The sequence below is a fragment of the Arvicola amphibius genome, chromosome 2, assembly GCF_903992535.2.
Source record: "Arvicola amphibius chromosome 2, mArvAmp1.2, whole genome shotgun sequence".
Classification (NCBI taxonomy): domain Eukaryota; kingdom Metazoa; phylum Chordata; class Mammalia; order Rodentia; family Cricetidae; genus Arvicola; species Arvicola amphibius.
The window spans coordinates 149,490,328-149,503,383 of record NC_052048.2 but is presented as its reverse complement, the minus strand read 5'-3'; the positions used below and the strand labels follow the sequence as shown (position 1 = coordinate 149,503,383).

The 13,056-nt window shown below is 50.2% G+C and overlaps 1 protein-coding gene and 1 pseudogene across 1 annotated transcript; both read left to right on the top strand.

The window, feature by feature from the left end:
- The first annotated feature begins 599 nt into the window (after positions 1-599).
- On the top strand, positions 600-1,947 carry LOC119807352 (annotated as a pseudogene).
- Positions 1,948-8,071: 6,124 nt separating this feature from the next.
- LOC119807867 (amiloride-sensitive amine oxidase [copper-containing]-like) lies at positions 8,072-12,418 on the top strand. Its single transcript, XM_038320055.1, has 5 exons — positions 8,072-8,937; positions 9,304-10,652; positions 11,392-11,677; positions 11,936-12,068; positions 12,305-12,418. The coding sequence occupies exons 1-5, from the start codon at positions 8,072-8,074 to the stop codon at positions 12,416-12,418; spliced, it is 2,748 nt and encodes a 915-aa protein (XP_038175983.1).
- The last annotated feature ends 638 nt before the right edge of the window (positions 12,419-13,056 follow it).

Below are 13,056 nucleotides of genomic sequence, written 5' to 3'. Positions count from 1 at the left end.
TATAAAATGTAGTTTTCAATAACCATATAAAGTATCTCCCTTTTCAAACATCCTTATGTCTCCTTCATTCTTCTGTATCACTCTCCCTTCTTATACTTCAAACATTAGCCTGAATTTCAGCATGCCTCGCCATAAAAGGTAATTTGCTGCATTAGAAAGGAATTTTGCTGTCTCTAAAGTCCTGAGCCCCACTAGGACAGAATCAGTTGGGCTAGCCTTGGGTTACTATTACTCGTGGTACCCCTACATCATGAAAGTTTTCCAGTTGTTGGAAACTAAAAAGGGAGGAAGCAATGGGAGATGCCCAGATGAGAAAGAATATAAGAGATTTTCAGACAATGGAGGAAATAGTGGATGCACACAGGGGCCTGAACAGCACTGTGAACTGTGAGCCAGGACCCAGAGACCCCAACACTGTCTTCAGCTGGGAAAGGAGGAAGCACAGTTGGGGGCGGGGCTTAGAGACAGTGAGCTCTGAGTGCTGGCAGAGAGAGAGAGAGAGAGAGAGAGAGAGAGAGAGAGAGAGAGAGAGAGAGAGAGAGAGAGAGAGAGAGAGAAATACCCACGTTCTCTCCTCTCTTCTGCTAAGTTCCTGAGCCATGGGGCTGGCACAAAGGAGCTTGCCACTGGGCTGCATGGCCATCATCTTGGTTCTAGAGATGGCCATGGCAGAGCACCCTATCTGGATGCTGAATGAGAAGGTGTTTGCAGAGCTGAGCGCCCAGGAGATAGAAGCTGTGCATGGCTTCCTGATGAGCAGGCCGGAGCTGGAGCTGCAGCCATCAGGCACACAGGCTTTAGACAAGAACTCTGTGTTCCTCACTGAAGTGCTGCTGCCCAAGAGGAAGGATGTCCTAGAGTTTCTGGATAAAGGAACAAGATGTTCTGTCCATGCTGTCAGATTCACTGGTGCCCAGAGTGCCCTGATGTCATTGAGTTTGCTCTAGGTTCCCTGCCACAGTCCTTCTGCATAAAAGAACTGTCCCCCAGGCCAGTGAAGCAAGAATATTGGGCACACAGACCCATGTTCAAAGCAGAGCATAGTCTCTCCTAGCACGGAATCAAGGAGGTCACCACAGCCTTCTCACTAGAGGACTGCACTGGGCAGTGCCTGACCTTCACCCTGGTGGCCCCCCACAGTATGGAGTCTAGACATCGGACCACCTGCTTTCTCTTGCAGCACATTGTGAACTACCACCTACTGCAGTTCATGAGGCTCAAGAGCCTTATGGATCATGGGAGCACAGATGTCCAGGACTGGAGAGTGGAGCAGCTCTGGTATAATGACAAGCTCTACAGCAGCCCAGAGGAATCGGCACAGAAATATACATAAGGAGAAGTGGATATGGTGGTCCTTGAGGACCCATTCATTGTCCAAGAGCTCAGAGAAGCCGTGAATTTTTAACAAGCTTGGTAGAGAATTCCCAAGGCACCTCAACAAGTCTGGCCCCATGTGCAACAAGCCAATGGTCTCTGATACAGTCTAGTAGACAACACTGGGATCTACCAAGACTGGAGCTGCTCTCTTTGTGAATGAGCATATGGCCTCCAAGGTCAGTGTTCAAGAGACTATGGCTGTGCATAGTGAAGACACACCTGCAGGAGAGCTGAACAAGACCACAGACATGTGCAGGGGCCTGGGTAGTGTCACCTGTGAGTTAGCTTCCCTGCCACCGACTGTCCCAAGACAGCCACCTTCCTAGAGTCCACCCACTACTATGACACTGGTAGCCTTGTCCATTAGCCATAGTTCATCTCTGAGAAGGCCATAAGGGCACCTGCTAAGCCCATTTTTAACACCAACTTTACAGGCAAATTCAGCTCATATGAGGAACTGAGTGGACACGTTTCATACTGCAGACAACTTTGGTAGTCTCCAATTTTTATTACATCTGGGATTTCATTTTGTGCACTAATGTCATGATCAAAATACACACCTCCAGCTAAGTGCACACCACCCCATACACCAGCATCTATAACCAGAACCACCCCTAGGGTTCCCCTCATGGTCTTTGAGGATTTCCTTCAGAACGATGAGAGGATTGAAGATGGGGTGCCAGACCGGCCCCTCCCTTCTCTCCTCTGGACTCATCATTACCCTCTAACTTAACCTGTCCCTGGTCTTAAGAGTATGGCCTGTGTGTGGAGGGCAAGTTCATAGGTCATGAAAGATAAGCCAACCTCTTTTCAATGGGGCTGAGGTGTCACCTGGAGAAATTTGCAGATATAACTAACAATGTCTCAGCCAGAGTGTCCTCGGTAGTCAGAACTTCCTTGCCCGCTGAAGCCCTTGTCTCTCTCATAGGATTTGGATGCCTGAGTTACAGTGGGCTTCTCCCTACTGAGGTTGTTCCCAACATGGCCTCACTGGAAACTCCATAAGTGTCTTCTTGCTCCAGCCTTCAAAAATCTTCTCTATCACCCTTGGGTACAAGGTCTGCCTGATGCCTTCCCCTTTCAACCTCCATAAGACCTACAGCCCTGGGTCAAGTGTCCAGCCCCACCCACTGTCTAATAGGCTCAGAGCCCCACCAGGGCAGACAGTTAACCCTTCAGCTCCTACCACGTGTGCTATTTCCTAGAGCTGCGGAAGACATGGGCCATATACTAAAATGAGCGGTTGTGTGATGGATTCGTGGTTTTCTAGTGTACCCCCAAAGACCTCCAAGTCCAGGGCAAGGCAAGCCAAATGAGACACTGAATTTTTCACTGTCTGAGGTGTTGAGGTCCCTCTCATGGAGGCTGTAGGTAAATTTTCCCACCTTAATGATGGTATACCTAAAGAAGTTGTATGTGTGCAACTAGTTGTGTGTGCATGTATGCATGCATGCGTGTGTGTGTGTGTGTGTGTGTGTGTGTGTGTTGCCACTCCAGCTACATAATGGATAGCTTGACCAAAAGTCACCCCTGCCTTTATCCTGTCTTTTCCCAGCTGACCAGTGGTGCTGTGTGTGCAGTGGGGACTGGGTTATTCTTGCTGACTGGGGGCGGAGTCAGTCAGAGAATTGTTCACAGGCCCACAGAATAAGACACCAAGGGGGCTGAAAGAAAACCGGAAGAACAAAGGAACAAGAAGGTCACTCCTGGGCATTCTGAGGGCCCAGACAGCACTACCAGGAGGTGGGCTGCAGGGAGTGGACATGTCTCTGACCTGAAGCAGGGAAAGTCACTGCCTGCTAAGTTCTCCCTTACCCTACGGCTCCTTTGCCACCGTGTCCCTCCCCTTGCCACCCACTTACGTCAGAGGAGAGGGTTCTAAACTGATCGTCCTCATCTTCTTCCTCCCGGGCAAAGCAAAAGGACATTTGGAGATAAGAGATTGCAAAGGGGGAGGTCAGCCATGAAGGACATGGAGACACGGGGAAAACATGCTCCCTTCTATAGGAATCGTGCTATCTAGAATGGCTGTGACAATCAATGGTTGACAGAGGCGTGACTGCAGGAGGGGGAGGCAGCGAGAGCCTCAGTGAGAACACTCCCCAATGCTGTGATGGCAGGTACCTGTCATTATACATTTGCCAGGGTTCAGTAGTGTATGGCAAGATGAACCTTCGCATACATTTGGGTTTGGGGTGGCAATGGTGTGTCTCTATGGCTCAACAGCTGTCACACATGGACCATCCTGGTGGATGCTGATAGTGGGGAGGTTTGGGGAAAGGGTCAGAGACATGGAGTAGCTCTCTAATTCCTCCTCCTCAAACAGCTATGATGCTAAAACTCCATGAAAACTTACATGTACAGACCCATCAGCATGCTTGCAGGGAGGACGAGGGAGTCATAAGGCCCATTCTTCCATAGGGAAGTTCATGGTTGCTGGAGCTCTATCCTCAGAGATGGAGCCGTGAATAATTACCCTGTCAAGTAAATAACCATCAAATGTGCTTGTGCAAGCAACCTCATTAACCCAGTGAGCTGCAAGGAAAAGACACAAAAGTAAGAAAGGGATTTGTTGGAAGGAGAAAGCCACTTAGCTGGAGGTGGTGCCATAGGAGAGGTTAATGGGGAGATGGTTAAGTAGATTTTACAGAGATGGGAAATTGTGAACAAATAAAAAAAATTCTGAGTTGGGTATGGCACTGCATGCTTTTAATCCCAATATCTGAGAGGCAAAAGCAGGCATATTCCTGTGAGTTCTCGGCTAGCTAGAACAATAGAACAAGTTCCAAACTAGTTAGGGTTACATAGTGAGCTCTGTCTCAAACTAAGACATGAAGTCTTGGTCTTTATGAGATCTAGCCCATTGATACCCTGTCATGGAAGGAGGGAGGACCTCATTGGGACCCAACATCCCTGAGAATAAGAGAAAGAGAAATTTTCTTCAGTGGCATATCCTCCATCTCCCATGCAAGCAACCTTAACAAAACTCTCTGGGTCACTAAAACATAAAGATATAAAAGCAGAAAAGACCAGTTGTAGAGTAGAAAGGGATGTACAGGAGTTAGAGAGGAACATAAATTTAAATATTATGTATATTATTTTATATTAATTTGTATATAAATTATATTATGTATTTATATAATATATTTACCAAAAATACATGTTTATGCATATATAATGTTTTTAATCAAATCTACTTCCCTCCACGTCTTTACCCCATACCACTACTCTCTCTTCTTCGTGTGCCCTTTGTTTTTAACACATACTGGGCCCCTTAGTTCTCCTTGTGTGTGCCTGAGTGTGAGATCCTCTACTGGAGCATGGGTAGCCTCTCAGGGCCCACTTTCCTGAAGAAAACTGGCTCTCCCTTCCCCAGCAGGCATCAGTTACCAATAGTTCCTCCGGCAATTGTGGGATTTCCTGAGCCCTCCCCTATCCATGCTGGGATTTGGGCTGGCTTGATTTTGAGCATGTCTTGTGCATACACGAACAGCTGATGTGAGTCCATGGTCCCATCACGCCCAGAAAATACTGTTTCTCTGAAGACAGCTACTCCCTTAGCCCTTACAGTCTTTCTGTTCCCTCTTCCAAATGGCTCATCACTTATAGCAAGGAAGTGTAATATAGATGTTCATTTCATGGTCTCTTCATCTCTGCTTGTCGACAGGTGTGGGTCTGTATTATCACCATCAAGTGCAAAAAAGTTTCTCTGATGAGGCATGAGAGATGCACTAATCTATGATATAAAGATATGAACTTAGGGGAATATGTCTATTTAGGAGAACAGGTTTCTTACTAGGGCCTATGACCTAGCCAGCCATGGGGATCTGACCCAGTTAACAGTATCAGGCATAGGATCCACCCTGAACAGGATAGCAAATGTAAGACCAGTCAGGGTATGTGAGACAATGACTCAAAAAACAGAAAACAGAAAGGAAGAGAGAGAGAGAGACAGAGACAGAGAGAGAGAAGCAGAGAGAGAGGAGAGGAGAGAGAGAGGAGAGGAGAGGAGAACTTGGGAACCACACCTGAGCTTGTCCTCTGACCTCTGCAGACACACATAAAGTACAAATGCCCCAGTGCATATATGCACATATGTACACACAGAAAGAGAGAGAAAAACATAAAGAAATAAAATATAGTTTTAAATAAAAGAAAATCTTTCCAGAGATAGATAGTAGACTCACAGTGAAGCTCATGACCTCCCCTGGTTCTGAGTTCACCCAGAAGCCTCTTATCTCATCCACTCCTGTCAGACTGAGCCATCAAAGCATAAGGTAATAAGGGTTCCCTGAACTTTCCCACAAGAACCAGGGAAGTCCTCAGGGTGAACTATTTCCAAGAAGTCAAACAAGCATGGTATCCCACAGGTAGGAGGCTAGGAGGGTACAAAAGACTCTAGATCAGCCTTGACAGTGAGCACCAGAGCCAGCAGACACAGGAACAGAAAGAATGCTGAGGCTCCCAGCAGGCACAGGACAGAATATTGAGACTCCCAGCAGCCCAGCAGCTCACAGGCGATGGGACAGGTGCAGCACACACTTTTCACAGTCAGGAGATCTCGTTCTCTGCAGACTAAATACCTAAGTCTTGAGAGGCAGTGAGTGAGACATGGACAGAGTCAGGTCCAAGGTCAGCACAGGGAGTTCCTTGATAGGGCAGGGTTTTAACTAATTTTGAAATGGTATAGGGTGGGCCAGGTGGTGGTGATACACGCCTTTAATTCTAGCACTTAGAAAGCAGAGACAGGTGGATCTCTGTGAGTTTGAGGCCAGCCTGGTCTACAAGAGCTAGTTCCAGGCCAGCCAGGGCTGTAACACAGAGAAACCCTGCCAAGGAAGGAAGGAAGGAAGGAAGGAAGGAAGGAAGGAAGGAAGGAAGAAGGAGGAGGAGGAGGAGGGAAGGAAGGAGAGAGGGAGGGAGGGAGGGAGGGAGGGAGGGAGGGAGGGAGGGAGGGAGGGAGGAAGAGGATAGGGCATAAATTTGGCATAGAGAGTTAAATGAGAAAGCTTACCTGGAAGGAAGAACCCCCAAGACAACTGGGCATATAGGCTTTTCCTCATATGTATGAGAGGTTCATACAACACAAGACGTACTAAACAGAAAACACAAAGTGTCCATGATGCCCAGTTCCTGTGGTCCAGGTCCTCCCTCATGTTCCTGGTGAGTGCCCATACTTCCCTTTGCTGAATTACTGTCCTGCAAGACATTTTTAGGTGAAATCCATCCAGGTGGCCACCCCTATGCCCCATGTTGGTGGAGAACACACAGCAGCATGGAACTCTGAGCCTCTTTCTGTGCCTCTGTCTCAACAGGAGAGAGAGTTTTTTCCAGTAGCTGTCAATTGAAGACACTAAAGGCAGCTAACCTGCGACAGCAAGGAACTTCCAGAATCCTCCTATCTGCCATGAGGACCAAGCCATAGCTCAGGCCCCTGGGCTTCACAAGCCTGCAGGAGAGGGGATACAACCAGAGACCCAGAGGAACCACTGGGTAGGGTTGCATGGTCAGAAAGAGTCATGTGGAGTCAAGGACAGATGGAGGTCACTTCTGTGTAGATAGGTATACAGGAAAGAGCTTCCTGGGGACTCAGCAGCGTCCAAATCAGGTTAGGATCTGCAAAAACCAGGGCTGGTAACAGTAACGGCATGTACACAAGAGACAAAGGCTCCATGCGTTCTACATACAACATGACTGGACAGCCCACGTCAACCACAAGTACAAGGAACTGCATGACAGACAGCATGGCAAGACATCCTTCACTCTGCACATACATAGTAGATTCCCATTGTTTGGGGGACTTTGTTGAACAGTAAAAACTCTAACCATACCTTCCCTGATGGAAGGGGAGGAAGGCACACCCTGACTTAGTACCTGGGATGACCTAGGTCAAATAACCTCGACTACCATACCATGAGAACAGAGAAAGCTGAGCATGGCACAGCTGTCCTTGCTTCACAGCCTAAACTCAGCCAAGCCAGTCTGCAGGGCTCAGAACCTCCAGTCATGAGGTCCAGACTATCATCAGGGTTCCCTTTAAAGAGAAGCGTGGCCAACATGCCGTGTGTTCCAGAGGCCGCTGCTGCTCCACACACTCAGATTCACTATCTTCTTTCTCCCCACAGCATTGGGGACATGTGTGCTGCTGCTAGCATTTCCACTTCACAATTGAAGACAGTGGAAGCCCAGAGTATTTAACAAAATGGACAAGGTCACATGGTAGTTCTCAGTGTTGTGATTTCCTAGGACTTGATCCCAGGCAGCTAGAGCCCAGAACCTGCACTTTGAATAGTCACGCTGAATTTTAAAATGCATCCTGATTAAAAGGTGATTTGTTTTAAAAGGGCAGTTTTGCTGTCAGCACAATTGGAGACCCTTCCAGGACAGAAGTACTTTGTAGCCAGTGAGGACCAAGACTTTGCTGCTGTGGCTCACTGTGTCCCTGGCCGATAAAAGCAACCCACAGAGACAGGGCTGATAGGAGAGCATTATCTCGATAAGAGAGAGTATAAGAGACTTGAAAATGAGGGAGGAAAACAGCCATATGCACAGAGAGGCCTGGACCGCACTGAGAACAGCTCTGGCTTCATCCGGATAAAGGGAAGAAGTTCACTTAAGAACGAGGTGCTCTGAGGCCTTAGCTCTGTCTGTGTGGGCAATACCTAGGAGCTCTCTCCTCTGCTGTGTTTCAACCATGAACCTGCCAGGAAGGAGCTTGGCTCTGGCCTGGATGACTACCATCTTGGTGCAGATGTCCATGGCAAGGCAAACCAGGTGGGCACAGAATGCCAAGCCCCGGGTCTTATGGGACTTGAGTGCTCGGGAGCTGGAGTGCGTGCACAAATTCCTGATGAGCAGGAGGGAGTTGGAACTGCAGTCATCCAAGGTACCGACTCTGGCCAAGAACTCTGTGTTCCTCATTGAGATGCTGATGCCCAAAAAGTATGAGGTACTGGATTTCTTAGATAATGGAGCCATTCCTCCTTTACGGGAAGCCCATGTCCTCATCTACTTTGGCGCCCAGGAGTATCCCAATGTCACAGAGTATGCTGTGGGGCCAGTTGAACAGCCCATGTACATGCGAAAACTGAGCCGCAAGGGAGGCCAGGAGCTGTCGTGGGCATCTAGACCCATGTCCAAAGTAGAGTCTGCCCTCCTCCTCCAGACTCTGAAGATAGCCACCAAGCCCTTACAAGAGTTCTTCTTTGATATCACTGGCTTCACACTACATGACTGTGACAGCGGCTGTCTGACCTTCATCAATGTTGCCCCTCGTGCTATGACATTCAGAAAGCACCGTAGCTGGTTTCTCTTGCAACGCTTGGTGAATGGCTACTTACTGCAGCCCACAGGGCTAGAGATTCTTGTGGATCATGGGAGCACAGATGTCCAGGACTGGAGAGTGAAGCAGCTCTGGTATAATGGGAAGTTCTACAGCAGCCCAGAGGAACTGGCTCAGAAATACGCAGATGGAGAAGTAGACACAGTGGATCTTGAGGATCCATTGCCCAAGATTACACAACAGTCAGCACAGCACTTAACCTATAGGCCCAGTGCTGAGTTCCCCGTGCACACCAGCAAGGGTGGTCCTCGAGTGTTCCATTCCAGAGCTGAGTTCCCTGTGCCCACCAGCAAGGGTGGCCCTCAAGTGTTCCAGTCCAGAGCTGAGTTCCCCACCAGCAAGGGTGGCCCTCAAGTGTTCCAGTCCAGAGCTGAGTTCCCCGTGCCCATCAGCAAGGGTAGCCCTCAAATGTTCCAGTCCAGAGCTGAGTTCCCTGTGCCCACCAGCAAGGGTGGCCCTCAAGTGTTCCAGTCCAGAGCTGAGTTCCCTGTGCCCATCAGCAAGGGTGGCCCTCAAGTGTTCCAGTCCAGAGCTGAGTTCCCCGTGCCCACCAGCAAGAGTGGCCCTCAAGTGTTTCAGTCCAGAACTGAGTTCCCCGTGCCCATCAGCAAGGGTGGCCCTCGAGTGTTCCAGTCCAGAGCTGAGTTCCCCGTGCCCATCAGCAAGGGTGGCCCTCGAGTGTTCCAGTCCAGAGCTGAGTTCCCCGTGCCCATCAGCAAGGGTGGCCCTCAAATGTTCCAGTCCAGAGCTGAGTTCCCTGTGCCCACCAGCAAGGGTGGCCCTCGAGTGTTCCAGTCCAGAGCTGAGTTCCCTGTGCCCACCAGCAAGGGTGGCCCTCAAGTGTTCCAGTCCAGAGCTGAGTTCCCTGTGCCCATCAGCAAGGGTGGCCCTCGAGTGTTCCAGTCCAGAGCTGAGTTCCCCACCAGCAAGGGTGGCCCTCAAGTGTTCCAGTCCAGAGCTGAGTTCCCCGTGCCCATCAGCAAGGGTGGCCCTCAAGTGTTCCAGTCCAGAGCTGAGTTCCCCGTGCCCACCAGCAAGAGTGGCCCTCAAGTGTTTCAGTCCAGAACTGAGTTCCCCGTGCCCATCAGCAAGGGTGGCCCTCGAGTGTTCCAGTCCAGAGCTGAGTTCCCCGTGCCCACCAGCAAGGGTGGCCCTCAAGTGTTCCAGTCCAGAGCTGAGTTCCCCGTGCCCATCAGCAAGGGTGGCCCTCGAGTGTTCCAGCCCAGTGCTGAGTTCCCTGTGCCTACCAGCAAGGGTGGCCCTCGAGCGTTCCAGTCCAGTGTTCCCCGTTATAGCCTAAAACACAACACTGTGTTTTATGGAGACTGGAGGTTCTTCTTCAAGCTGCACTCCTCTTATGGGCTTCAACTCTTTAATGTGTACTTCGGGGGCAAGCGCATTGCCTATGAAATTGGCGTGCGAGAGGTTATGGCACTGTATAGAGGACAAACAGCTGAAGGCAGGGAGACCAAGTACATGGATGTGGGCTGGGGCCTCGGAGGCATCACTCGCCAGTTAACTCCAGGCATGGACTGCCCCGACACAGCCACCTTCCTGGACGCCTTCCACCACTATGACAGTGACGGCCCTGTCCTGTATCAACGAGCCCTCTGTATCTTTGAGATGCCCACGGGAGCTCCCCTTGGGCAGCGCTTTAACTCCAACTTTAGATATAGCTTCAGTTCCTCTGCCAGGCTGAATGGGCCTACGCTGGTTCTAAGGACAACATCGACAATCCACAGTCATGATTACATCTGGGACTTCATCTTCCACCCCAGTGGAGTAATGGAGGGCAAGATGCATGCCACTGGCTATGTTCATGCCGCTTTCCACACCCCAGAAGGGCTGGTCTACAGCAGTCACCTGCACACCCACCCACTTGGGAACATCCACTCCCACCTAGCGTATTACCACATTGACCTGGATGTGGCAGGTAGGACTTGAGGCCAAACCCACCCAGGTACTAAACTTCATATTTCCAATATCTTCATAACAAGAGATAGGGATACGGCTCCATAGTATAAAATAAGCCTACACACATAAAGAGACATTGCTGCACCCCTAAATTTGGGGTGTGGATTCCCCTTGTTGGGTCTGAGTGGAATGGTATACAGTGTTGGGGGAAGGCGTACCATGAAGGGTAAGAAAGGCTACCATCCCAGCACTAAGAGATGACTACAGTGCCACCTGGTTGTTCAGTGTGTCTCGGGTAGATGATGTCACCACAGAGGCATGGCATGGCTGTGATGCTTGGCATCAAATCCTATAACAGAACAATGTGTCCAAGATGGCTACCAGGACCAGATGGGTAGATGCCACCCTCTCAGGCTTACTTGGCCCTCCATCCCAGAGAACACCAACAGTCCTCAGGCCTCAGAAACATAGGCTACCATTGTCTACAAGGTTAAGACCACGGGAAGCAGACCGGAGCTCTAGAAAACAGGCTAAGGTCACCCTTCTGACACAGTGGCCATGATTGGCCCTGGAGCTGTTCCCTAGCTCATCTGTTATGAGAGGGCTTGACCTCCCTTCTTCTATAGTGTACCCCAGTGTCTGCCCCCAGCGCCCCTTCTTCCTATGGGCTGCCGTGGATGTGGATTAGCAGGGAGAGCATGTGAGAAAGAGGAGGCTTCTGTCCCGCCCTTGACTCTCACCCGCCTGTCACAATGCAGGCACCAAGAACAGCTTCCAGACCCTGAAGACGAGACTGGAAAACATCACCAATCCCTGGAGCCAGAGAAGCGAGCAGGTCAAACCCATCCTCAACAAGACCCAGTACTCCTGGGAGCGCCAGGCAGCCTTCCACTTCAGGCAGACTCTGCCCAAGTACCTGCTTTTTAGCAATGTGGGGAAAGGAGTGTTGGGTCACAGTTGCAGCTACCGCCTGCACATCCCCTCTGTGGCTGAGCAGCTGCTGCCCCCAGGCTGGCAGAACTCACCAGCTTTTGCCTGGCCCAGGTGAGGAAGGCCAGGAGCTCCCTCCCTGGCTGAGTGTATCATCAGCCTCATCCACAAGGCCATGTTTGTGTTGGCCCCTGGCTCTGCCCCCTAATGCCCTGAGGGAGGAGAGCTCACTGACAGGTAGAGATGGCCAGTCTCTCGGGTTCCTAGGAGATGGTCACTCGTTTCTCGACCCTTGGCTCTGAGGGCGTTTCTATGAAGCCAATCAGAGCAGACCCTATTTCTGGAGCTCCTTGGATTCTTCTCTGCCCGCAGGTACCAGCTGGCAGTGACCAAGTACCAGGAATCTGAGCGGTTCCACAGCAGCCTTTACAACCAGAACCACCCCTGGGCTTACCCTATGGTCTTTGAGGACTTCATTCACGACAATGAAAACAGTGAAGACAAGGTATGATCCAGGCACCTTCGCCAACCTCTGGTCTTGCCATTCATCAATGACTGGAGCTTTCCCTAGTCCCAGGATTGTGGCTGCTAGGTGGAGGGCAAGTTCAGAGGTCAGGACAGATGGCCCCACCTCTTTTTCAATGGGGCTGAGAAAATCTTGGGAAGTTTATAGACCAAGACTCCTTGGGCAGCCAGGATTCAGCACTGCCCTGCCCACTGAGGCCCATGTTTCTGCCATAGGACTTGGTGGCCTGGGTGACCGTAGCCACACAGCCTCCACTCCAATCTGAGGATGCCCTCCCTCAACATGGCTGTGCCAGGGAACTCTGCAGGATTCTTGCTCCAGCCATTTGATTTCTTCCATGGCTTCCAGCGATTTCCAGGTACAAAAGCCACAACAACATTAGGCACCAGATCCTTGGAAAGGCCCACTCTATGCCTCCACAGTGACAAAGGGACACAAAATCTTGTCCAGAGCCCCACAGAGACAGACAGCAAATCCTTTACTTTCTATCATTGTATGCTGCCTCTTAGACACAGGGGAAGGGTATGGGCCACGTGCTCAGATGGGTAGCTATAGGTCCCATTCATATGTCCCTACTGTACCCCAAAGGACCACCACGAGCAGGACAAAAGAAGCCCAGGGAGACCCTGGATCAGTGTCTGACGCTTTCTGATCCCTCTCAGGGAGGTTTTAGGACAGTGCTTCTCAACTGTCCTAACACTGTGACCCTTTAATATAGTCTCCATGTTGTGGTGTCCCCAACCATAAAATTATTTCCTTGCTACTTCATAGCTATAATTCTGTTACTGATATGAATTTTAATGTAAATACCTGATATGCAGGATATCTAATGTGTGACCCTCCCCAAAGGGGTCCTGGCCCACAGACTGAGAACCCCTGCTTTAGGGAACTTGTCACACCTCACTGATGGATATGCAGAAGGGAGCTGCTACTGGGAAATCTAAGAGAATCACCCACACCTCTGACT

Coding starts and splice junctions, on each gene's coding strand:
- LOC119807867 (XM_038320055.1), top strand. CDS start 8,072: ATGAACCTGCCAGGAAGGAGCTTGGCTCTGGCCTGGATGACTACCATC. Junction 8,938..9,303: donor ACCTATAGGCCCAGTGCTGA/GTTCCCCGTGCA, acceptor GTTTCAGTCCAG/AACTGAGTTCCCCGTGCCCA. Junction 12,069..12,304: donor ATGAAAACAGTGAAGACAAG/GTATGATCCAGG, acceptor TTTCTGCCATAG/GACTTGGTGGCCTGGGTGAC.